At 38.6% G+C, this 26,634-nt stretch overlaps 2 protein-coding genes across 5 annotated transcripts in view; one reads left to right on the top strand and one right to left on the bottom strand.

The window, feature by feature from the left end:
• Window positions 1–1,815: 1,815 nt before the first annotated feature.
• RNF141 (ring finger protein 141) lies at window positions 1,816–14,841 on the top strand. 2 transcript variants are annotated; one of them, XM_069803872.1, is made up of 6 exons: window positions 1,816–1,957; window positions 3,935–4,134; window positions 5,637–5,745; window positions 6,740–6,921; window positions 10,113–10,220; window positions 11,918–14,841. In XM_069803872.1, exons 2-6 carry the CDS (start codon window positions 3,950–3,952, stop codon window positions 12,066–12,068), a joined length of 735 nt encoding a protein of 244 aa, XP_069659973.1. In that variant the 5' UTR covers window positions 1,816–1,957; window positions 3,935–3,949; the 3' UTR covers window positions 12,069–14,841. The 2 variants fall into 2 exon arrangements, with proteins under 2 accessions (XP_069659973.1, XP_069659972.1); XM_069803871.1 differs by having other exon boundaries at window positions 1,818–1,957; window positions 3,932–4,134.
• A 2,782-nt stretch (window positions 14,842–17,623) lies between these two features.
• The window catches only part of AMPD3 (adenosine monophosphate deaminase 3), a 37,153-nt gene continuing 28,142 nt past the window's right edge, over window positions 17,624–26,634 (bottom strand). For 2 of the 3 annotated variants that reach the window (XM_069803868.1, XM_069803867.1), the window contains exons 12-15: window positions 25,767–25,887; window positions 23,598–23,771; window positions 22,359–22,469; window positions 17,624–21,425 (exon numbers count right to left, since the gene is read on the bottom strand). In XM_069803868.1, coding sequence (XP_069659969.1) covers window positions 21,249–21,425; window positions 22,359–22,469; window positions 23,598–23,771; window positions 25,767–25,887 — 583 coding nt within the window. In that variant the 3' untranslated portion in view covers window positions 17,624–21,248. Of the gene's footprint in view, window positions 21,426–22,358; window positions 22,470–22,542; window positions 23,372–23,597; window positions 23,772–25,766; window positions 25,888–26,634 lie in introns of those variants that run through there. The other variant, XM_069803869.1, reaches the window with a different exon arrangement.

Below are 26,634 nucleotides of genomic sequence, written 5' to 3'. Positions count from 1 at the left end.
TTAGAAATTACCTGGTTTTCTATTCTTTTTCTCCACCACCAAGAGATAATTATCACTTCTCTTACTCTCCTACTGACATTACCTCTATTCCACAAGTATCAACTTTCTTTTCTCTCAGATTATCTCATTCACACCTAAAGAAATTCAGAAAATTGTTCTCTAGTTCTACTCCAGCTGGAAGTTTATTGCTTCTGTTTTATATCTAAATAAGGGGTTTTTTCCCCTGAAGTGTTTACTTTCTAAAAAATCTATACCAGCCGATATAATAAGATATTGCCATAACCTATAAATGTCTTATCATGTACCTTAAAAGCTCAGATAGCTTTCATCCTGACCCTCACACTGACACCCGGCCAATGCACGTAGTGTGATCTGCCCCTCCTTTCCATTACACAATTTATGCTAACACTACAAAGGCTGAAAGGAACCTGTTACACTGTTCTGTATGTATAAAAGCTAGCTATAAGTACTAATCAACAAGTACTGTATTTGATATTGTCTGTATATAATGAGTACTGCTCAGTCACATTCAAACTAGAAGGTATAAAACATACTTGCTCATTGTTTAATAGAATTGCAAGGGATGTACCACTACAAAGCAAACAGGAAACATTTATTTAAGTTCTAGACAGAAAGTGCCAAAAACCCAAATCCTTAACCGGTAGTAGCAGAAACTTAAGAGAAATTCTTCATTACGTTTCTGACTTTTCTCAAGTGTTGTGCTTCTTTTTTACAAGGCATTCTCAACAGCTATGAAGGTCCTTGACGTCTCAGAAATGGCATTATGCTCAAGTGTCTTGGACAAATAATTCATTCCACCTAGCAGGAGATGAGTTTGTATTAGTCATTTGACAGTAACACTACCCAGATTCCCACACTGAGGCTACAGATGTTTGCTGACCTTCGGCAAAAGGGGCGGCTGGCCTGCAGGAAACGGAGCGACGTTCCCAGTCCAACCCCATCCCTGTCTGGAGTACAGGGATGCCTTTATGGTGGGAAGTACACGTGTCTATGTGTGGACAGAAGCGGGCAGGAAGGGGAAGTACTACTCCTTTTCTCCTCTTTAAATAAAAAAAAACCAACCCAAACCACTCTAGAATTAAACCTTGAAGCATCAGGATGTGGATGACCTAGAGGATGTTCTACAATTTCTGTTCCTAAATGGCTTGTTATCATTTATGGTTGTTTTTTTTTTTTTTTTTTGTAAAAAGGTCAGCGAGCGTTGACCTTTGCCACACACACCCAACTCCCACACCCTCCACGCAGGCCGGGGTGCTCTCTTCCCGCCCCCCCGGGCTGGTACGGCAGGGTGGGGCGGTGTTTTGCACCACCAGTTGCTGGCCCGCGATGGTGTCCCCAAGGCAGTTAAGTATCATGTAAATCGCTACTGACGAGAGCTAACGGAAAAGAGAGAATAGCACAGGCAGCCGTACGTCCCTTCAGACGCCGTGAGCCCTGAGCTGTGCAGCGCTGAGTGGGCACCTGCTGGGGGTGCAGCAAGGCCCGTCTGCGGAAAAGTTACCCCGCTGTGGTCGTTCCAGCTGTTACAGGACGACTCTCAACGGAAGCAGCTCGGTACACCGAGCTTTCTGCGGCAGAACTGAAAGGATGTCCAGGCGGGGCCCGCTTCGCCCGGCCGTAAGGCGATCGCCGGCTCCCCCGTGCGCAACGGCCTTCCAGCCCGGACCGCTACCGGGCGGGCGGCGGGTCAGGCCGGCAGCCGCCCCGCCGGCGCCGCCCCGCCGCTGCCGCCCCGCGCCCCGCCTCCGCGCCGGCGGCCGCCGTGTCCCGGCAACGGCGCGAGCCGCGCGCTGGCGTCACCCAGCCGCGCCGAGAGCCGCCGCCCCTGCGCCTGCGCCCGGAGGTGACGACCGAGGCGCGCGGGGGGGGCGGCCTCGCTCCGGTCCCCGTGGGGCGGCGGCGGCGGCGGCGGCGGGCAGGATGCCGGGGCGCTGGGGTGAGGTTGCTGGCGGGGTCCTCCGTCCGCGGACCCTCGGGGCCTGACGCGCTGGCCCGCAGTCACGGCGCCATGGGGGGGGAGCGCAAGGCCCGGCCTCGGGCCCGGGCCGGGGGGGTGCCGCTGGGTGCGGGCGCCCCGAGCAAGGCCCGGCCGCCCCTCCCCCCCCGGGCCGGGCCTAGGCTGCCGCGCCCGTCGGCGCGGGAGGGGTCGAGCGGCGGTTACCCGCGGGGGCGGGGGGAGCGGACCGCGCCCAGCCGCGCCCCGCCCCGCCGGGCGGTGCGGGCGTGACGCAGGCGGGCTTGTGCGCGAGGCCTGTCTCGAGCCCGGCCGTTGAGTGCGGTTAAACGGTCGAGGATAAGCCGCTGCTGTGCCCTGGCCGTGAGGGGCTGGCGGCTTCGGAGAGGCGGGAAAGCGAGAAGGGTCGCGGTACACCTGATTTACCTGTGTAGAGTGTGTGTTTTTCTGCTCTTGGAGAATATACGAGAGGAGCCAGTTCCGCAAACGTCTCGGCAGGGGGGGTTGGTCCAAATTCTCTGTGGTACAACCTTACGTTGTTCGTTCAGTAGGCTCACACGCGGCACTTTGTTTCCTCAGGAAGAGTGTATTGCGGCTAGAGGGAACACACAAAAACTGGAAGCTAGGGGATAGGCTGTACTCGAGGGGCGAAAGGTGAGGCTGCTGAGAGGTTGGGCTTCAAGTGTATCTTCTGGGTGAGTGCTCACCCAAGGCGAGGTCTGGATAGCGGGAGAGGAGATGATTGGAGGGTAATTTGGAAGGAGAAAAGTGACTCGAGTGGGAACACATCTGTCTGAGAATAGAAATTGGCCAAAATTCAAACATCAAGTTAGAAGTTTATTCTCATGTGAAATACTGGAATAGTCCATAGAATGCTCTGGTATGTGCCATGTTTTTCTTATGCCGTAGCAAGATCTTGACAGCTGTAGACCATGTTCCTGGGCAGTTTTATGCCCAAATGCAGCGATACATAATGCAGGATGAAGTTCTGGGTTTTTTTGTGATGTCTCTCATAAGGTGTTTGTAATGTACCTAGTATCAGATTATTCCACATTTAAGTTAAGGTTGATATTCTGCAATTAGCTTGCCATTGCAGACCTCTATCTGTAGAAGTCTTGAAAGGGTGTGAAACTACTGGCTTGCGTTAGAAGCGACAAACTGTACAGACAATTAATTTGCATGCCTCTGCTATTTCAAGACAAAGAGCAAAGAGGAATTTTGGGGGGATGTCAGATGTGAGGGATCAAGGGGAAGAAATGGATAAAGACTCAGAATCAGAAGGCACAGGGTAGATCCTTATGCAGACTTGGGGGAAAAGAGGAGTGTAAAGGAAAGGTGAAATAAGTTGAAGTTGGGAGAGGTTTGAGCAAGTCAGTTCAGTAATACATCCTAAAGTTGAGTGTTTTGTGCAGATAGGGAGATTTCTAAATGGGTTTATATTGACATGGATTCCTTGGCTTACCATTTTAAGAATGCTGTGAGAGTTCTTTTGATCTGCCGGTGTCAGTCTGATGTATGAAAGCTAATTCCTAATGTAATGTCTGTGCAGAGACATACATTGATATGCTTATTTGTAGACATTCTGACTTTCACATGCACAAATATTTAGGAAAAACAAAGCTCGTAATAAATTACCATTGTCATCTTAAGATTTTCTTTTGCGTTCCATTGGATGTATTTATATGTGTGTGTTGGAGCTGCTGAAAAATCTGCATGAAAAATTATCTCTATTTAATACAAGTATTGCTGTAAGCAAAATAATACATCTTACATAAGCTGTTAATGCCACATTCCAGTCTCTTAAGTGTTCTGCTTTGTTTCTGATTTGACTGCTCAAGTTGTGTTACTGTAGAATAATTAGACTGGTTAGTGGGTAGCTAAACTCTTACACTAAAAGAAAATGAGGGAGTAGCAATTCATAAAACACACAAATGTAACTCTCTAAAATATTTTTAGCAGAGACTCTACAAGTGAATGAGAACTTCTTTCTACGGAACTGAGGTGAAGAACTTCACCATGGGTCAACAAATTTCAAACCACACACAAACTGTAATTAACAAGTTGCCAGAAAAAGTAGCAAAGCATGCCTCTTTGGTTCAAGAAAGTGGTTTCCTAACGTATGAAGAGTTTCTGGGAAGAGTAGCTGAACTTAATGATGTGTAAGCCTTACTTCGTTTCCTTCTTTTTTTAATGTTTACAGAGACCTTGTATGCAATATATTCTCCTGTGCTGGCTAAGCCAGAACTGGCCATCTGGTTTTGAAATGTTTCCTTCAGTTCTTAAATTTCTATTGTGGTTGTAATTACACTTCAAAACCAAACCCATTTCTCCTCCTTAAAATCTCTTTTCTTCAATACTCTTCTTCCAGCAAGTGTTGTTTCCTTCTTTTAGAAGTTCACAAGAGGTAGTTGTATAGCAGTATCTTTTTGTTAGTGTTACCTGTCTCCCTTACTCTGCCCCCCTCTGCCAGCCACCTAAGGATGCAGTGCTGCTTCCTCTCTGCCCATCACTTTTGGTGGGAAGAAGCAATACGAGCCCTATAAAGACAGTATAAGTACACAAGGAAGGTAGTACCTGAGACAGAACCGTTTGTGACCATCTCTCCCACCTCTGTGGACATGCAATGCAGTTCCTCATTAAAGATGAGACATGCTTCACTATCTGAAACCAGTGGCCAAGATAAACAAAAGGCTGCATAAGTAAGATTTTTTTCATAGCCTGCCTTTTGTTTGATTGATACATTGATGGTAAAAAGAAATGAACAGAAAAGCAGAGTTGTCATTTTTACCCAATATTTATAGTATAAAATGATAGGAAATGGAAATGTACACACTGAAAAGGGGCTTTGTAGTGTGTGGCATTTGGTAGTGTTTGATGTTTAACTATAATGTGAATTTGTATTCAGTTTAGAAATTGTCTTGTAGAGTGTCATACTTTTATGAATGACCTTCAAGAACAGATAGCTGTCTTTTGGGTAGACACATAAATAGATTTTGAAGAACATTTCTTTATGTTTTGCCTGAGAATCTAAGCATATCTCAGTGTAATTAACTCCAAAATATCATTGTTGTTTAAATTTTTTTTAATTTCTTTATAGTGTTTACTTCAGCCTGAATGTAACATATCTTGTTCTGATTCTTATGGAATAGACCTTTCTGTCTTGTTCCATTTAAAAAAAAAAAATAAATAAATCCCAGGGTCACATGAACCTTTCACCTGACTGCTTCATTTTTAATATATACTAACAAAAAGACATCTCATCTGCATGTGTCGGTACTTGCATGTTTTTTTACATACATGGTAAGGAAATAACCTTTCTAGATTGGACCACAAGATTGTATGATTACTGTAATAAACAGTGAAAGTATATACAAAGTAAAATGTCTATAAAGGACGCTTGCTGATGCTGGATCAAAAGACATGTACATCATTTTCTGAAATTTACTGTGCAATTTAAAGTGCAAAAGGACTGTGTATTTCATATTTAATGACATGCTAAGAAGGTCATTACTCTTTCTTTTCATGTCTCTGGGCAGTATTGATAAAATATCTTTAAGGATAAAGAGCACATAGGTAAACAGTAAATACTGCCACAGTGGCTGAGGTTGCTGATCTTTGCATGTCTAGCACGTGATTTAAAACTGATGTTTCTTTATTTCAGTACTGAAAAATTGGCTTCTGGACAAGACAAACATCTGTTATTTGAGGTGCAGCCTGGTTCTGATTCTTCTGCTTTCTGGAAGGTGGTCGTTCGGATAATATGTACTAAAGTAAGATTGTTGAAAATTTTAATTTGGTGGGGGTTTTGTGTACGGATATTTGAGGACTGTCACTTTCGCTGGTAAAATCTAACACCTGCTACATATATTTTGAGTATATATTTTGATACAGATGATGTATTCAAGGATACTTTTTGACATAAATTAAGTCTAAATTCTAAGTTTCTGCAAAAAGCAGGTTAACAAAAACATTTTCCTAACTAAGTTTAAAGGAATGATATCTTCCAATGGAGTGCTTACAGCCCATTAGTTATGAATTCAGGTAATTTGTGAAGCCAAGTCATGGTAATCAAATAGTACAGCAAACTGGGACCTCTATAGTTTGGTAGTAGTAGAGGTTAGTCAGCAATTCCAAGCATTATTAGTTGAGCTAGTGTAACTGAATATATTCTGATTCCTTAGAAAACCAATCTATAAGTTAAATGTTTAACTTGGTAAGTTTTGTCATGGTCTTCAAATTAAGTTTGCTCTAATGAGATTTTTCCCCTCTGTAGCCTATCAAGTAACATCCTTAAATGCTCCTGAAGCCACTGAGCAATCTTAACATGCAGTTTCAACCAAGCCAGCTCTCAAACTTTGTTGGAAACTAACAGTTTGTAATTTTCTGTTTGCTTTTAGTTTTCATTAAGGCAGCCATCATTGTAGGCTATTTTAAGTTCAAATATGAAATGACTGATTATTCTGTTCTTTGTTCTAAGTTTAGCCCAGTTTTTAGGCGTTAGGTCCCTACTCACAACTTAATCCATTTAAGTAGTGATGGTAACTGTCTTGCCCTAAAAATGTAATCCTAACTGTGGCATTCCTCATGATGAAACAGCTGTGTTTGCAGGTCTTAACTCTTACTGAATCAGACTGCAATTTGCTAACAGTGATGGACGCTTGGGAAGGTGGCTACTGCCATGAGAATTGCAGTGCATTAAAAGAATTTTGAGCAATGTCAAGTAAAAATCTGATATGTAATTGTAAATAATTCTTATATCTTAAGATAAATAAAGCAAGTGGCATCGTGGAAGCTTCCCGAATCTTGAACTTGTATCAGTTCATTCAACTTTATAAAGATATCACCAGTCAAGCAGCAGGAGTTCTTGCACAGAGTGGTACTTCTGAAGAAGCTGCTGAGAGTTTGATGTCTGTGTCATCTTGTCAGGCCAGCTTGTGGATGGGAAGGTATTTTGATATACTCTAGCTTCTGACCACAGTTACAACATAAATATTTTGGACATTGTGTGTAGAACCTGAACTACAAACACCTGGCGATCAAAACTGCATGCTCTTGGCAGATGCAGACTTTGTATCATCACAAACATGAATAGCACACCTTCTCTTGTACCAAGGGAGCTGTGTAGTGTACTTGGGTGAAATTCTGTTGGTGCTGCCATACCTTAGCTTCAGAACAATTGTTTTGACGACCAGTTCTAATACAAACAAGGTATATATTGAATCTCCTGAATAAGGAAACAGGAGGAAATGGAATCAGCTGCAGCTACAAATCTAGGGGGTTTGACAGTGTTTGTTTAAACAGATTTTGTTATTGTTCCACTTAAACTTTCTCTTCCTCTTTTACATTTTGGCATGTGAAAGTTCCCATCTGTTGCCACTAGAAAGTCATCAATTATACTAATAATTTAACTTGTAAGACTGGAAAAATGTGAACTGTCTCACATGTGTTGACATCCTGCTTTGTTAACTAGAGGAAAAGCAAAAGACTGAGGTCAACACCTGCAATAACTTCAGTTCAAACTGAATGTAACAGCAAGAAACTTGTCACCCTTTCCCTATGTGGAAATGTTGCCACCAGTAATTCCTTACTTTTAACTTTCTGAATTAGTTCAGAGTTCTAACTCAGTTCTAAGTGAGGTAGAGATAGGTTTTACAAGAAAAAGTAGTAAATGGTATAGTTCTCTAGATCAACCAGTGAAGAGCTGGTAGCCAGGTATTTTAACAAAACAAGTTGCTGAGCTAGTTAACTGTGTTTAGAATGTCATACTCCAGCTGTTAGAATGAGAAAGGGGTCAACTATGTTGTCATTCTACAGATAGAGCCCACTGGTTTTTCTAAGTCTTTGGATTGCAGAATGTTTTCATTAAATTTCCCATTTCTCTTCTTTCGGAACAAATAATCTTAAATTATTAGCTGTTCGGAGTTATTAAAATGCTAGAATTAGGTAGCAAATTGTGGATGTGTTTGGAAAAGCATCTTTTCCTACTCTTTCTCAAAGATATATGGTTATACTAGAACACATATGTATCTGGAAATGGCCTTTTACTTCAAACAAATAAACCGAACAAAAAAACCCTGGATGCTTATGCAAAACATGTAAGATATAAGGTTTCCTATTTCAATTTTCAGACTTTGAGATGGGGGAGGTGAGTATCCTTCATATTTGTGAACTTCATTGCTTGAGGTAGTATTAGTGACAAGTAACAACTGCAAAGAAGGAGTATACTTTTCTAATATGCTGGAATTTAGTAAGCTTGTATCTTATCCAAGTTTTTCAAGTCATTAAGGAAAATAGAGGCTGAAGCACCTTCAAGTATTTTACACCGAGGAAATATTCTGTTTGTTTTTCCATTATGTCCTCCCATTTGCTTAAATTCTTCTCACCTTTAGACATTTTTCAGCTCTGCAAGAGCTAGCCATCACTGTCCAAAAATAGCAAATACTATCTGTTTCCTTCTTCTTCTTATCTTAACTTCTTCCACTGGAATAATACCCCATTTCTCTAGAACATCCACTTCCTATTTGGAGCATTCCAAAATATCCCTTAAGTGTTTTATTCTTTCTGATAATGAAGAGACAAGCATTTCCTCAGTTTGTCACGCTTGTATTTTACCATTCTTCAGAAACTTAAAATGGCTAAATCTTAGGTTCCAGAAACTTTATAAATAGGGCATCTGTTTTAAGTATAATTGCTTGTATATACAGCAGCAAATCTCAAAAATTGAAGTGTTATCAAAGGTTAGTATTCAGGAGTTGCATGGGGGAGGGAAGTGAAAGGGAGCAAGTCCAAAGAACATAGTGAGCTAATCAAAAGAGAGGTTTTTTTGGAAGTGTTATCCTTACTGTATGCAAATCACCATCTGTTAATTCTACCAAAAAAATCTCCTAGCATTCTAAAGTAATTTCTCAAAAAGCAAATTGAAAAGGAAACCCCAAGGACCTACTGAAGAATAAAACAAAATCATGTTAATTGCTGTCAATTAGCTGGCTAATCTGTACAGGTAAAAAATTAAACTGTATTTGACAGGCTCCCAAGATACCTAAGCAAAAGTGGTCTGGTCAATAGTTATTAACATGGACTGTCTCTCCCGAAATGCCATTCTTTCTAGAATGCTGCCTCTGTTCCCCAAGTCACAAAAGGGATTCCCAAATCAGGGTTTTTGGAAAACCTAAAAATTTCAGAACACTTACTTGGCTGTCTTAGAAGTGAGCCATGACTATAAAATTAGGGAACTTTGCACATCTATTAGGTCCATGAAAGCTGAGGATTCTCTGCACCTTTTAATGTTTGAGAAGTCTTGGTAATGCAAATATTTGAGATACTACTGTTAAGAACTTCAGATACAGATACCTATTATTTGGTGGTGGCGGGGAATGAAGACAGATAAAATGAAAATGTCTGTCCCAGGGAGTGATCTAATTTTTAAACTTCTGCCCCACCCCACCCCGCCAACACGTAGAAGCTTAACTGGAAAAGCTCTGGTAAAAGTCAACTGGAGAGAGAGTCCTAATTTCAAGGAACAATCATGAGGAGGGTATTGTAAGCTCAAACCAGCCTTTTCAATCTAATGAGCAGTTTAGATCTTGGCATTTTGGTGGCATGTGAAATTAGAGAACGTGCACTCTAGTAGTGATCCTCTGGACATGCATGTTTTTATCTAGGATATAAGCCAGAAATGTGACAAAGTTCATTATGAAATAGTGCAGCCTGACACTCTGTGAAAGGAAGGCAGATTCTTCTCCTGCCTTTAATGTAAACAGTATTTCTGTTCTTTTGCCCAGTCATATGATACGTAACAGTTAAAACTTCTCACACTTCCTTGTTGATATGAAAAAGGATTTGCATAAACCTTTGCAACACCGAAAGCACCACATGACACAAAAAATAAATGCATATTCTAACAGTTTAGTTCATTTACTGCTGTTGGTTGGTAGCTTGAGGCTATGTGTGCTGACATAGACTGGGATGATGTAACTAGTTCGTTCACAAAATTACATGTTCCTTGTAGATAAGCACAGGTGTTCCTTTCTGTCCATCACTAATTATTATGAAAAATGTAGTAACTAGTGTAGTTACTAGGGCATAAATATAAAACTTTTTAGTTATCTGGGACAAAATACTGTCTTCTCTTCTGCAGGGTTAAACTGTTGACAGATGAAGAGGAATGTTGCATCTGCATGGATGGGCGTGCTGATTTAATCTTGCCGTGTGCTCACAGTTTCTGTCAGAAATGCATTGATAAATGGTAATACATATTAAAGGATATTCCTTATTTTATAGTATGTACTGGTTATCTGACATGTTTCAGTTTGGTCTGACAGATTACTTAGTACCCATATAATTTAATGTCTGAAGATATTTGCAAGCTAATGTACATATGATACGTAATAATCTTGAGTAAAATCAGACTACAGCAGAAAGAAGGAAGGATTTCAGAATTTGTAAACATGAAGAATTTCATTTTGGAAAAAGATGTGAAAGTACTTTTCAGCATTTGTTTTGTAATTTCTTATCTCTTTATTCTTGTAAAATTAAATCATTGTATTCTTGCTCAAAAACTAGAGAAGACAGGGTATATGCTGGCATGTTATGCTTCACAAAATCTCATTAAAGCGTCTTTTTATGGAAAAAATCAATAGTTTGTAAGACTATGCAAATATGAAGGCAAGTTGGACAGTCTTACCACTTACTTGGAAAATAACTATCAGAGGAATTTTCTTCCATGTATTATGCTTTCACTTGAAACAAATAGTATACAATTTACTAATTTAAATATATCAGACTTCTCCAGGAAGAGATTTCTTCTCAATAGCAATGCCTTTGAATTTATGTATAACATGTATCTTATAATGTATGTTCAGCTTCATAGTAACCTGAACAGCTTTTCAGCTTCTGCATCTGTCTGATACACCAGTTGTTGGGAAGAGAGAGAAAAATTACTTCGTGGAGGAGCATGGCTCTTCTCTGACCATGCAGAAGACCTACAAGGATTAGGCAGGTGTTCTGCAAGTCTAGCATTAGGTGATACAGATATTCTCAGTTAAAGGCTTTTTTTGACTAGTTAATGTAAATGATTTTACATTTAAGTCATTTAATTTGTGCACAAGAGTTTGTTTTGTGGCTTTTTCAAAGGCTTATCAAGGAAGTTACTCTTGTAATACCATGCTCCCACAAGGAAAAAATGTAAAAATCACTGGATCTCAGAGTATAACTAGTCATCTCTTTTCTGGGAATATATTTTAACATCTATCAGCAATACAGGGCTTAGTTTAGTGACTGTGGTGGAGAGTGGATTATATTCTGCTTTGGCTAATGAATCAGCTGAACTCTTAGCTAAGTTCCAGTTATACCATTCTTTTTTTGCTAATCAATTTTTAAGATTACTTTTCTTAACCTAGGCAGATAACAGAGGCTCCCAGCTCAGAAGCATAATTGTTTGGGACCCCTGAGTTAGTCAGTGGAGGGGCATGGGACCCTGAGGGACCAATCCTAAACTTCAGTGGGCTGAATGATCCAGGAAAAGGGTTCCTTTTCTCTTTATATAGGAGGCTTATGGGGACTGGTTTCTGAAGTACCTCAGCTGAATATGTAAAGATAGGAAGAATTAATTTAGACTGTGAATTTCTATTTAAACTTTCTGGACAGGTAGCTAGATGCATTCTGTTTAACCTGGGCAAACTTGATTATGGGGAACACGACTCCAAATTTGTCACTCAAAGAATGGGGCTACATTCAGAATTGTTGGCCAATCTTCCTCACAAGAAAAAGTCTTTAAAGAAACAAAGAAATATATAGGTGGTCTAATCCAGTTGACCTGATAATTTTCTTGAAGTTCTCACTGGGTTGTTTTGGGTTCATTTGTTTCTTTGGGGCTCTTTTGGCTTTTATTGGCCAGGAAGAGACCATCAATGAAAAATACTAATTTCTCTGGCTTCCTAACAGGAGTGATCGTCACAGAAGCTGTCCTGTCTGCCGTCGGCAAGTGACTGGGGCAAGTGATTCTTGGGTGGTCTCAGATGCACCTACAGAAGATGATATTGCTACTTATATACTTAACATGGTAGATGAGGCGGGCCAGCCTCACAGACCCTGACAGTGGCCAACAAGCTGATAATAGCAGAAGCACTTGAAGCTTTCGTTTTCATGAACGTCTGTTTTTACCTCTCGTTGCTGTTCTTCCACAGTCTGTCTTTTACTTCTCTTCTTGGCTGCTGTGAATCTACACTGCTCTTTTAAAACACAAGAGTATATGAGCCAGTGTATGTGTGTGCAGTCATAATTATTAATCTGTACTTTCAGTAAACTCTTTGATCATTAACAAAGTTTATTTTAACAAGAACTTGTGATATTAATTAACAGTTCGACTACTAGATGAAGCAATTTATAACAGCACAACTACAACTGCTAACTGCTGTTTGAACATCACAGCGTACTACTACAGAAGATGAACCATGTCAGATGGCTTGACCTCATAGTTCTTATCCTTAAAAGCAGTCCCTCTTAGTTTCATGACAAATGTGAATAAAGATAAGTTAGCACTAGTGATTATTGATTTGAAATTTTACTGTTGAAACTTGAAGATGTCCCACTGACTGTTCTTCAGTAGCCAGTTATTGCTGCTTTTAGTGTTTACAGACACTGATTTCAATCTGGTTTATTAGGCGGTTTAGTATTAATTATTTTAAATCTGTTTTGGAGAGTGTAGGCAGCTCTGTAGATGTACTTGTGTGCTTCCCTTTATTCTTCTAACAAGATTATCTCTTAGAATATTTTTTTAAATATGATGTTTAGCATAGTCTTACTAGCTTGGAAACATTAAAGTTTCATACACAATCCTAAAAAAAGTAAATCAGTTTCTCTATAGTTTTTTGATCAAGAACAGCCAAAATTATTTTTAAACATGAGGCATATCTGAAGAGAATGACTTTATTTGAATTAGCAGTTAAGGTGTAGATTAGTCTGAAGCTGTGGTTTTATCTGCTTCTTTTGAGTTTTTGAAGTGATGAAATCAGAGTTATAAGATATATTAAGAGTTATAAGGTGATAATCTAAGTAAGGGTGCTGTGCTTTATAAGTGCAATATGCTTTTATGTAGCAGAGGGAAACTTCCACTTTATTAATAATGTTGCTTGCAGTGAGATGTGCATGTGACTAGGGAGAAGGGATATCATAACTGTAGTGCAACAGTGTATTTCTGTGTCTAGCACAAGAGCTGAGTTTAGACAGTCTAAAATAAATCATTAAGTATCAGGAAACCCATCTTAAGCCTCTTTTGCATAGTGTTATGGAAATCAACTGCTATTGTAGAGAATTGATTATTTTTTTAACATATATTAACAAATACTCTTAACTTGAGGCTATTGAGTGAGAAATGCTCGAGTGTAGCTTTTGAGGGAATATCAGCATAAATCTCACTTACTGTAAGACTCTATTTTTAATTACCAATGATGCCATAAGGCTAAGGCCTTTTATCACAGACAGGTTCTGAACTAAAAGGCCTGTGCACACATAGATATGCACATTTGTTTATTTTTCCTAATTGGCTACAAAATAATTTAATTACATTGGGGACTAGATATTGGGAATTCCTCTATTATACTTCAATTTGTTAAGGAATGTCCATAGCATATGGCACCCATGTGAGCCTGGCTTATGGCACAGTTGTCAAATTTATCATAGACATTAAGACAGATAAGCAACATACTCTTCTTGTGTGTATCCTCTGAAAGCCAGTATGGCTTAGTGTGTAAATCTGTATTTAACTATTGAAAAATCCCCTTATGAATGTATATAGCTTAGAACGAATTTTTTCCCTTTGTTAATAATCCTTTGATATCAATGAGATATTCTTCAGAAAATGTATGGCCTGTTTGGTTGCATAAAGGCAGTTATTATTTGGGCTAAAAATTGTTAATGGTCAGGGATTTTCCACTAAAATATTTGCAAATATTCCTAATCACACACTAGTTTGGGTTTGGGGTTTTTCTTTGCTTTTTGAGCTTGCATTAGTCCATGTTCAGAACTTTCAAATAACCTTTGAATTTTTTAAACTTTTTATATCACTGGAACAGAAAGAGCATCTAAATTAAAGCTTCAAGCTAACTTTATTTTTCAAGTATTTAAAGAATTATACTTCTGAACTAACATTTTATAAGTTGACTTTCTGCTGAGAACTTACATGAACTTAAAATGTAATTTTGTAATGATGCAAACAGATTATTAATTGCAGCATAATGACACTTGCAATTACAATATAAACTAATGCAAAAATTATTTAAATAGTGAAAAAGTAAACTTTGTATTCTGTACAGCTTTTTTTAATTAAGTTGCTGTAATTCACACTGCTGTGATGTAGGTACTGTAATGTGTGCCTTGTAAAATATATGTACTGTATATTATATGGGATAATAGGTAAATTGACACTGAAAAACTAGTAATTTCATACTGGTTGGTATTACCTAGTCCAAAGTACTACATTTAGCAAACAATTTTGGAAAAGGAAAAGGAATCACATCATTGGTAAGGACATGGCAATGGGTTCCAGAAGCTAGACATTGAAAATGTGAATTACTACGAATAGCCGTTGGTGAGGGGCATTAGAACAAACTAAACTTTCTTGTGTTAAGTGAAGATTTCTTACAGGTTTAATGTGAAATTGTAATTTAAACATTATAGCATGTATTAATAGCTAAGGACATTCCAGTATATTAAACTTTGTGTATGAATTGTGCAATAAAGTTACTTTGGAAGAAATGTCAAAGTTCTTTTAAGCTTAAGGAATCTCTTAGCTTTAATGCCACAAAAGTGTGAAAACTGAATTTTAATCTCAATAAAATTCCGTTGTACAGGTGGTGTGGTTAAAACTACACCATTATGAGTCAGATGATGTCTCTTAAACTTTAAGTGTGATATTAACAAAGAAGTAGCTTAAAAGCAGCTCTGCAAAAAGACTCAGATTCTCCTATTTTTCTTTTGCTTAAACTTTAAGTGTGATATTAACAAAGAAGTAGCTTAAAAGCAGCTCTGCAAAAAGACTCAGATTCTCCTATTTTTCTTTTGTCAAAACAAATAAATTAGAACATTCTGCAATGATGAGAAAAATTAAACAACTCTACTACTTAAAAGGACAGTATTGACAAGCAGGTTTCTGTGGGAAAAGGATTTTTTTTTTTTTTTCCCACCCCTGTGATTTACTTTTTCCCCAAGTTATTCCATTGTGTTTCTGGTAGTATTTTAAAGCTTAGGAATGCTAAGGTTGGGAGTATTCTTTCTTCTCAGATTTTTCCTGGTTTTTAATAAGAATTGAATTATATAATTAATGTAACCGTTTCTACTGTCTAGTTACTTGGTTTATCTGGTTAGATCTTTCAAAGCCAAGTGAGAAATGGGAGAGGAATTCATTAACGGATCAGGAAATTAAAACTGGAAAACTTACCAGTTGACAGACACACCAGGAGGTAGGTGTACTTGAGGAATTAACAAATATTTATATTTACTGTTTCAAGTTTAGACACTGTATTAATGTAACATGCATGTTTCTTTTTTTAGTGGGAAAGGGCATATTTAACTTGTACATCTTTCCTTTAAAGAGAATTCTGTATATAATTATAAAGGTTTTCTAATCCATACTCATTCCAGTTCTAGACACAAAAGGCAACCAGTTTGATCTCAGTGCTATAGGTTTGAACTGAACTTTTAAATTCCACCCCTGTGTAGCTCTATGTGCCAAATACATTATTTTTAAAAGGAACATCTTAGCTATGGTCTTTGTGCTTTGTGTCCCACTGAACCCTGGAACAGTAGCCTCCTCAGGGAGCCTTAAAGATGCTTGATATGTGGGAGCTGTATGTTAACCTGTCTGGCCTTAATTCTTGACACTGCGTATACATAATTCTTTAATTTTCTATCCACTAAATACACATGCTCTGTAATGGAAGTAATTGTATTGTGACTAACATTACAGTAATTAATTATTTTCTTTGGTTTTCTGTTGTTAAACCATTCCTGAAGGTAACTTACCATAAGATGTCATCCTCACTTGTTTTAAGGGGGACGAATGGAATTCTGCTTATAAGTGTGTCTTAAAAATTAGGAATTACAAAACTGATTTTTTTTAATTGTCATTTCTTCAGATGTTTGGGTCTAAAGCCTAGAATTTATCATATGGCAACATACTCTAAAGACTGAACATTCTTTTCCTGTTGCTATGTGTAGCTGAAATTAACCTAAATGGGACAGTGTTGGTTTCCAGTAACCGCAGTGTAGGATCACCAGATAACGTGTTTTGCTGTGAACTAGCCATGTTCCAATGAATGTTATATCTGTGAGGGATCTGACAACACATTCTACTTTTGTATCTCTCTGAGCTGTCAAGATGTTAATTAGCAGATGCTTACCTAACTAACTTAACTATCGAGGTTAAAATATTAAATACCAGGCATGGGTTTTGTAGGCCTGAAATTAAAAAAAAAAAAAGCTACAGTTTTGTGAACTTGGATGAAACTTTGCCCGGTATGAGTCTGGTGGAATGAAGAATACTATCCAACAGGTAATTAAATGAGCACTCTTCTTTGGTTCAAAGTGCTATTTAAAAATACAAGAAAGGTGGTTTTATGAATTAAGCTTAAATTAGTCAGAAACCTGCCCTTCTGGGATTTGATTGTATGTGGAACACGGTAGGGTTTTCATACAACAGTCTATGCTGCCATGTTAATGTGGTTCCAACCCACTTTAATAGACCTTCCAAAAAACATATTTTATGTGAGACTACCCATTAGTCATGATTAATGAATTAGCTGTGTTTGGTGTCTCACTATTATATTATACTATGCTCTATGCTGCTTAACATTGGTATTTAATGCTTTGAGAGGTATGAGGGAGGAAAACACATTCTTCAGTTACAGATGAGTCTGTACTTTTGTGCTTCATGAGTGCTGCTTGTGTACAGAAATAAAGAGTTTGTGTACAGAAAGAGAGGCACATTTTAATCTCATCTAAAAATCTTTATTACATTTCCTACTGAAGTAATTTGTGTTAAACTTTTTTCCTCAGAAGTCATCTTGACTGTAGCAGACTGTCGATGTTTATCTTAACTATTTATTCCAATTTGTCACTTGTTGGCTTCTTAGTTTTGTTCTTTTTGTCAGATAAAACTGCTCTCTATACTGCTTAAATTGTTTCAACTGTGAGTGTCAGAATTGCTTTCTTGCTCCCAAATTTAGGTGTTTTGACTCTCAGTTTTAATATCAAGATGAGGCTCCAGCATGAGAGAGGTGCTGCATGCCCTGCCCTGGTGGCCAGTTTGGATGAGCAGGGAACCAAAGAGACAATGGGGGCAGCCCTGCAGTACAGCTTCACTTCAGTACTTCGTGCCAGGTTTTCTGCTGGCACAAATCAGAACAGTTGGTTTTCATTAATACTGAATTGCTTTGTCAGCTAAGCTTTTAGTGCCTTCTCCTAAATATTGCTTATTATCTTCTCTATCTCCACTGGGTTTTTTCAGTTTTCATGCTGCGGTAGTCCTTAATTTTGGTTCAGTCTTCTGTACTGCTAACAGTCTAACTGCATAGGTTTTTAGTTCTACTTAAATGCGGAGATCTTGAGCAGCTACAGTTTTATTGAGATACACACACAAAAACCCTAACCATATTCTTTTATAATTTATTTATTAGCTTAATGCTTCAACAAGAGGCAAAAGATAAACATCATTTAACCCAGGCACAGAAAGAAAAAGCAGTTTTTACAGACATCTCTCCCCCCACCCACCTTTTTCAGACTTAGATTTTAACTAGGCAAATAAAACAGAAAGGTTTAGCCACAAGTAAAGAACAATGATATCAGAAGATAAGGTAGCTCTGGGGTGAGAAAAAGAATTGTATTATCTGGTGGCAGAGCAGCTGCCTTAGGTTTGCTGAAGTAACATAACAGAATGGAAAAGCTTCACTAGAAATTGTTCAGATAGGTATGTTGTAAACATCAGATAACCAGAATTAACCATTTTAGGTGAAAGTATAAAATGCTCTGAGCTAACAGATTTAAGGAAGTCTTGAATAGCATTTGAACCTTAACACCACTGAAATGATGAGAAAATAGGGTATTCTTCCATTCTGAAGCAACACCCGTCCCAGTCACTACCTACAGTGACGTTGTTCTAGTCCCCTTCTGTTTGAGTAAAACATAAGCTGTGGTGTAACCAGGTTTGATCTCATCACTGGTAAGGGGGCGGGAATCAGCAACTGCTCTGTCTTGCATTTGAGTAAACATGTACAACAGTAATTCAGATGTCAGTAACACTTCAACACTGGATTGCCCTTCATTACATACATATCCTAAGACTGCAACGTTATTTTGAACAGCCATACATCAGAACAAAAGTGCAACTTTAAAAAAGAAAAGAAGCTGAAATTTAAGAACTGAGCTTGAGAATCAATAACTTTTGCCTAATTAAAAGATGACCAAAAGATGTGGTAGTGGAAGCTTGAAAGGATGTCGGTTTGTTTCCCAAAATATGACACTATTAGCTCAATTTATCCTTAAAAGCAGCACATAAAGAAGCACAGAAAGCAGAACTTGTGGTCATGACCACTTGTGTGTTAATTGTTGTTATTGTCAAAATCCCAATTACTGTCCATTAACTGAATAGTCAAATCCAGTTTTGTTTTTTTCTTTAATGAGCTACAGCTGTATTAGAACCTCATGTGTTTGAGGTAAGGAAAGCTGAAAAGGTATTAAACAAACATACACAGATTTGGTAGAATATTAAGAAAACTAAATAAGAAATCTTAAGTGACAACAAAGGCAGCACTAATAGCAATCTTCAGGTGAAACAACGCAAGTAAAGCAATGTTTATCAGATGAAAATACTTACAATTTAAATTCTTAAAACCAGATGTGTTGCTTATTTAGCCTGGACGCAGATGCTTTTCTCCAGTAAATAATGTTATGTTGATAACAACTTATTAGTAAGCGGTACGAATGAAAACGTCTGGATTTTATGCAGCTAAAATGCTTGAACCACTGTTTTCAGACTTTAACCTAAGAAAATTACACTTGCCAATCCTGATAATGCATTATATAAGCTGCTGAAGTTTCTAACAGTGAGGCCAATAGGCACTGTTGACCAAGAACTTTGGACAATTATATTATCATACAGTTGAGCAGCGTAGCACGATTTCACATGATTTTTAGCTGCACAAAGAATACAAAATCTGGCACTAGTTGAACACTGGAGACCTTAGGCTAGGTTACTGAAGCGCTGAAGTCAAGTCTCCCACCACCTGTCTGCAACCATATTTTGGACGAAAAACGTCTGCAATTATTGCAGCTTCCTGTGCATAACACTGGCTAACTGTAATGGTGACTGGATGGCCAGAACTCTGCTCCTGTGTCTTGATCTCCCTCGGAGCAGCCTTACTTCCAGGCTGCTTCCTAAAGGTCTTTAGGTTTAATCTCTCTTACGCAGCTCTTACAGGGCTGCACAGCTATAGGAGGTGATAGGGAATTCCTCCCTCCCTTCCGTTGGTGCCATTTCCCTGCAATCACCATTCAGGACAGCAGGCACATTAAAAAAGTGTCCCTGTAGGTATTGCTTTGAACTGCCACAGCCTAAGGAGAGAGCGTATGTCTTCAGTGCATATATACATTTAGGCCATTAATGACTTGTTTGGTACTGGTGATGTCACCACTGCTACTTCTGGCTGCATTTACAAGGGAAAGTGAGACCTGATCAGCTCTTGAAAGGAAGGATGTAGGTGCCCAAGCCGCAGGAGAAGAGCCTGGCCTAAGAAATACAAGTTACACAAGACAGCTGATGTAGTAAAACATGCAGGGTTCTAGGTCTAGTGAGGCTTGATTGGCTAGTATTCATTATTTGCTTTTTATCCATTAATTCTGAATTAATGTTCTCATGCCTAACCTCCCAATGTATTTATTATATTAGATACCCAGGTCTCTAACTGTAGGCTCAAGATCCTAGTTTAGGGACTATAGGCCTTCAAATTAAGTAGTGTAATGTTGGACTTGCAGGCATCAACATCCTCTGCTGGCCCTAGCCTGAGTATTTTTTGGTGTGAAACTACATGCAGCTTCTACAATACATAGATGCTATCATGTTACCTTTAATCCTTTCTGAATGAATAGTACTGTGTCTTACAAAGGATGATCAAATAGAAAAAAGATTGAAAGTGATAAATATTCCAGTAGCTGTATGTTACTAGCCACTCCATCATAAATAAAAAGTTTAACATAACATGATTTGTAATGACATATTTCAAGCAGGCAAGCTTCTGTATAAATAGACAGTTTGACTTCTCATTCAACTCTGACTGACTAAAATACAAACTAACACAAATGTGTAAAAAGATGTCAGAAGTAGGACCAGAACCTAGGTCTGGAGTTTCTACCACTGATTCATAAGAACACTTCCTTTGTTCAAGTAAAAAATTTCTCTTCACATGCAACCAAAATTATCTGCATAAATTTCCAAGTAATTTGAACTGGTATATCCACATATTCCCATTACGAAGCAATAAAAAAAGTGTTCTTAACTTTCAAGGCAAAGTTTTCATGATATAATTAGACTCGTTATTACAATGTACAATAGTGATGATTTTGACACCATGTTTTCTACTTACTAGATTAAAAAGCATTAATCTGCTGTTCTTCCCAGACATCCTACATGAAAACAGGAAGTAATTAATTACTCATTAAACAAGACTACCAGACTTTGTTTTTTCTTGTTTGCTAGTATAACTGCTGATAAAAACTGTCAGAACACTTTCCAGAATGAAAGGGTAGCCTCAAAATTATGCACCCCATACAAAATGCTAGCAAATAAAGGGTTAAACTTAAAAGTGCTAAATGTCGTGATTGCTACTGAGACTAGCAGGACAAAAACAGGTGCATGTATACTATCCGCATCTGCAGAATCCTAAGGTACATTATCACAGATGTCCTGTGACTATTCTGTGTTGTTTTCCAAGCTACAATACAGTGCACAGTTACGACAGTATGAAACAAATATTACATGATTCTGAGTTTGCATTTAATATTTACAGCAATCTTACAAAGCCTCATGTTTGTAGAAACTGAAATTTTTGCAATGAGAATAATGCAGTAAAAGATAACAGCAAATGCTGTTTACCTTCCATAGATACTCTATTTTTCTGTGTACTGTTCAGTTATGTCTTGGTAGCATCAAAGACAGATGATTCAATGTTAATTAGCATCTTACCCTGTTTAGGAGTGAAATGTTCTGGTTTCTTGGAGCTTGTAACTACTTTGACAGAGTAGAAATCTCTTCTGTTCTCATAGCATCAGACAGGAAACTAAGTTCATTGCACAGTGTCTCATACCTGAAGGCCATCCGGATCTGGGCAACATTTGTCTTTCGAATGTCATTTCCCTCAGGCCCTTCTTTACAGTAATTCACCCCTAAGAATTTCTGTTTTTCCTGTGAACAGGATTAAATGTAAAAAGGAAGAAGTCAGTTCAACTGCTTTGATTTATTGTTTAACTGAGTATTTGTTAGTTGGATGACTCCAGCGCAAGTGAAAAGAGCAGCTTCAACCAGCTGGCCATTGAACTTTACCTCAGAGTCTTAACCAGTTTTGGAGAGTTTAAGGCCAAGGTTTATATATATAATTACTAAGCAGTGCACTCAGTCTGGCTTGCTAAAACCCTTTGTGCTAGTGTTCAGTCTTCGCTACTACATCTTTCATATGAGAAGTCAGAAAGAGGCTTAGGTTTCTTTTGTTAGTTAAATGCTGCACAAGAGGAAAATTAGTAGTTGTCACTAGAGAATATTGGAAGAAACAACAGAATATACTTGTAAAGCCCCTTCACATACCAGCTCGAGAGGAATGTTTGAAAGTGACATAGAAGAGAGGATGCTCTAAAATAAGTCCTAGGGAAAGCCATGGATATATAGAATTTTAAAGCCCAAAGGGAATTTAATCTAATCTGCCTATCTAAACCAGAATATTTTCTGTAGTACTCCCTTCTAAGCAAAAACATGTCTTGCTTATGATAGGTAGTTTGTTTTCACTCAAGGCAAGACATGGATGTATAAAATTACTGGCAAAGGGATATCACCCAAATAATTAAAGGTTTGGGACTGGAGGCAGAACTGAGTATAAACAGGCACCTGGTCTCTCTGTATGTTTTGGGAATTCCAAAACAAAGCTAATGAGGAAAAATGTAATGTTAATACTTTTTTTTAACGTAAGACTGCATAGCAGATACTTTGCAAACATTTCTGGAAAAGAGGATAGGGATGTGCACAAATAAATCACATAAGCACCTACTATTCAGTTTTCAGACTACTGACTTTTCAGTTCCTACTTGCCCTAATATTCACAGAAGAGATTTTTTCAGCCATAATTACCTTATCTGACAATCCACTCTGTAGTACGCTGTTTCTTGCTATTTCACACAAGTCACAGGTACTTAGTTTCCACACCTGGGCTGCAATAGCATATTCTTCCATGAGAGCTTCCTGTATCACCAAAATATGCTTAATATTAAATTATATGTAAATAAAATGTAAACGGCAATATGTACTCATTACTAATTAAGGAATTTATACATGCTCTTTAGATAGCTGTGAAAAATTAGAGGTTTAAGACTTTAAAATCACAATTACTAACAAACAAAATTGTTTATTTCAAATTTCCCAAGGGCAACTCTTAAATAATTAATAGGCACTGGATATCCAGTTATCTTAGCCTAAGAAATTGCAGCCTGCAGTCCAGATCCTTAGAGGCATTTAGTAGGCAATTTCAAACGAGATCCCGGGGTATATAAACACCTTGGAGGATCTAGTCGTAAATCTTGAATGAATATGAACATCGACAGATAGCAGGGCAATTTCTCACTTCTGACCTTCCACACAAGGAGGTTGGGTCTGACTCTAGTGGGCTGTCACAGCTGAGGATCTTCCACGCTACGTGTAACTCGGCTGGTGCTGCGTTACATCCATGCAGAAAGCCCCCACAGAAGCTGTCTTTTCTAGCAGAGACATGTCATGGGCCAGAAGCAAGCCTGGGTGAAGCACACCAGAGCTCAGCTTGTCCTCAGAACACAGACAACTGAGCAACGTACAGGCCACTCTAAGGCACAGCATGACTCAAGTCAGCGCCAACCACACAACTGGGGCATCAAAACCAGTGACCAGGCATTTCTGTCCTGCCAGGCCACCCAAGGGCAAGAATCAGCTTCCATTCACTGAGCAAACAGCTCATACGTCATCTTCTGAGATTCCACATAGTGTTTTTGTAATGTACTTCCCCAGATTTATTAGTAAGGAAACTGGACTTTCCTGGCACTCTAGAGGATTGTTTATGAAGGCTCAAACCTCCCTTCAGCCTCATCCTTCATTCTATACTTCAACAGCCAACACTGGAGAGGCAAGAGTACAAAAGAAACATAATTAGGAAATCAGACATTTCCCTCTGAAACCTAACAGTGAGTAGCAGACTGAGAATGAGGAAGAATAATGAATGAAGTGACTGAAAGACATGAAACTTTATATCCTAAGCAATGACATAAAATAGCTTTCAGGTCATTCTGGACCTATGTGGTACTGTTGCCAAATTCAAAGACAAGTGCTTTTTGCAATTCTTACCTTTGTATAATGAAACTGCATAGGATCATCTGTGGAGAGAGAGACATGAAGTCCCTTATGTAGAAATTCCCGTAGTGGATTTTTTGAGTACTCCAGGAATAGGCTGTTGTTACTAAGTGGAGACATAGCAATGGGTATTTGTGCAAGATAATAAAGATACTGGAGGACAGGACTCTGCAAAACAAAACACAATCAGCATTTAATGGTAGTACAGGATAATGAAAAAAGGAAGGATTTCCCTTGGATAAAATTGGAAAAAGCATTACAGAGGGAGGACCAAGACCAAAAAAGTAGGTTGAAACTAAACTCTGACTTCTTTAGAAAATATTTGAAAGTCTTAATTTTAAATGTTACTGATCTTTATAAAAGTAATTTATATTCCTCCTATGTCACTTTTTTAAAAATACAGTGACTAATATTAGTGTAATTAGCAAGTATAGATGACTAATAAGAGCACTGCATTTGATACTAACTGCATACCTTCCCGCAAAACCTGAAAGTCACAGATAACAGATGTGTAAGAACTGCTAAGAAATTTGTTATTTTCAAAACTGCAGTCCAATAGGTAAATTTTAGGAGCAGAAGAAGTTTTATTAGAAGTCATGTGTTGCTGTTGCACACAATATAAATAATCTGTGGTCACCTCATCTTTATTACTATTTTTGGCTTAATCAACCTGTGAACCTAACAAGTACCTTTATTATTATTGCCTGCTGTGCCAGGTTATCACACCAGACTAAATAGGAGAGAGTGAAAAGGAGAATGCTTTGGTCACATACAGCCTTAGTACTACTCTGTCTGGGTCTATATTTTAGGAATTACTCATTCTGAGCATTACATCGGACATGATTTCAGGCAAAATTTTTCTTTGTTCTTGGGTACGTTGAAAAATACAGTGAGAATTTTCCAGCATTAACCAGAAAATCCAACTTATAAGAGAAGTCTGTCCCAAAAAATTGCAATAAACTCAGTGCAAGTCTGCCACCCACTGACCAATTATTTTAATTACAAAACAGTAGCCTGGCAATGAGTTGTGTGATCGTTTTTATTAACTCATATGCCAGGAATGATAACATTTGTCCTGTCATAACAATCAAGTTGTATATAAAATATTGCTGTGTTATACAGCTATGTTAAATTTCTTGATCAAGTGATCCCAGTTACTCTAGATATAAATAATCAAAACCTTAATGAACTTCTGAATGAACCTTTAAGTAAAGGGATGCCAGTCAGGGAAAATGGCCTTTGTCTCTGTACAGAAAAAACTAGACCTTTCCTTAAATTCTTCTGGGACCTATACCAGGGAGTAATAACAAGTCTAAGCAGTTTTTTCCATGTAATTTTAGCTATGCTTGGAGTAATCAAAAACAGGTGCCGCCAAGTCCTTGATGTATCTGAACAGTTGTTCTTCCCTATAAAGACACAGCTTTAAAATACTTTGGAAAAAGCTGTATTTTTGTAGCTTAAGTAAGAAATACGAAGTTCAGCTGAGCTTATTTATTTCTTAGAAACATAGAATGGTTGGGGTTGGAAGGGACCACAAAGATCATCTAGTTTCAACCGCCCTGCCGTGGGCAAGGACATCTTCCACTAGACCAGGTTGCTCAAAGCCCCATCCAGCCTGGCCTTGAACAATTCCAGGGATGGGGCGTCCACAACCTCTAAGGGCAACCTGTTCCAGTGCCCCACCACCCTCACAGTCAAGAGCTTCCTTACACCTAATCTAAATCTGCCCTCTTTCAGTTTAAAGCCATTACCCCTTGTCCTATCACTACATGCCCTTATAAAAAGTCCCTCTCCAGCTTTCCAATAGGCCCCCTTTAGGTACTGGAAGGCTGCAGTAAGGTCTCCCTGGAGCCTTCTCTTCTCCAGGCTGAACAACCCCAACTCTCTCAGCCTGTCTTCATAGGAGAGGTGCTTCAGTCCCCTGATCATCTTTGGGACCCTCGTCTTGACTCACTCGAGCAGGTCCATGTCCTTCTTATACTGGGGCCCCTAGAGCTGAACACAGTACTGCAGGTGGTGTTTCTGATCAAAGTAAAGAGTTACTTGTGTCTTGCTAAGAAAATTAATTTTGGGCTGCCCAGATAAAGTCAATTTGGTGACTGCTGTTTGAACCAGTGACTGATGTCTAAGCAGACAGTGATTAGGTGACCAACCAAGCAATACCTTCTTCAAGAGCAATCCATGAGAAATGTTGTCTGCTGTCAGAAAGGCTGATACAAGGTGTGTGATAGACCCAGCTTCTCCACAGTGAGGTCGAAACAGAAAAGTACACATGCCTCTTTCCCTGAGGAGATTAAACACAAGTTCCGCTAACAAAAAAATGCACTGTTCTTCATCTATTTTGTATATAATTATCATTAATAAGAAAATGTAAAAAAATTAGAAGTTACACATTCTCATACAATTTGATGTGACATCTAATCAGGCCTACCTGTGTGCTGCTGTCAAAAGCGGCAGGTCCCTCTACCTGAGACCCTTCCACTACCTGATATATTTGTGTCTTCCTTCTTCTTTCCTTCCCCAGTTACATCTCATTTAGCAATTGCTTAGCCACTGGGTGAACAGTTACTGAACTGATTTCAGTTGAGCGAACTGGCAGATGGAAAGCTAAATGAACTGATGCAACCTGTGGCCACATAATTCCTAGATTCAGAATGAGGGAAGAAGAGGAAGCATGTTGCCAAGTGTTAGCTAACACTATCTAGTGTGATGACAACCTGCCATCTCACCAGGTTAAGTGTAGCATAAAACCACACCCTCAGTAGCACAGAGATGATCTAGGAGTGTTAGTTATTACACTAGACCTCACGCTATAATTTCTAGAATTATTTTATTTTTATCATCTATATTAAAAATTATGCTGGGTTTTAGATTATAATGGACCCTGTTATTCAGTGCAGACGAATGTCCTGTAAGTGTTTGGAAATGTTCAAAACAAAGAATTTCAACAAGGACTGCTAGAGTATAAGGCAGTTCTAGAATGATGTTTAGTAACATTTCTCCTGAAAATGGATGTGAGGGTGTAATCCAT

This window comes from Haliaeetus albicilla, chromosome 16 (assembly GCF_947461875.1).
Source record: "Haliaeetus albicilla chromosome 16, bHalAlb1.1, whole genome shotgun sequence".
Classification (NCBI taxonomy): domain Eukaryota; kingdom Metazoa; phylum Chordata; class Aves; order Accipitriformes; family Accipitridae; genus Haliaeetus; species Haliaeetus albicilla.
The sequence above is the reverse complement of the archived record's forward strand: the minus strand, read 5'-3'. Positions and strand labels throughout refer to the sequence as shown.

Excerpts from the sequence above, each read along its gene's own strand:
- RNF141 (XM_069803872.1), top strand. The coding sequence starts at position 3,950 with ATGAGAACTTCTTTCTACGGAACTGAGGTGAAGAACTTCACCATGGGT. Across the intron at positions 5,746-6,739 it reads TTCGGATAATATGTACTAAA|ATAAATAAAGCAAGTGGCAT; the intron begins GTAAGATTGTTG and ends TTATATCTTAAG. Across the intron at positions 6,922-10,112 it reads GCCAGCTTGTGGATGGGAAG|GGTTAAACTGTTGACAGATG; the intron begins GTATTTTGATAT and ends TCTCTTCTGCAG.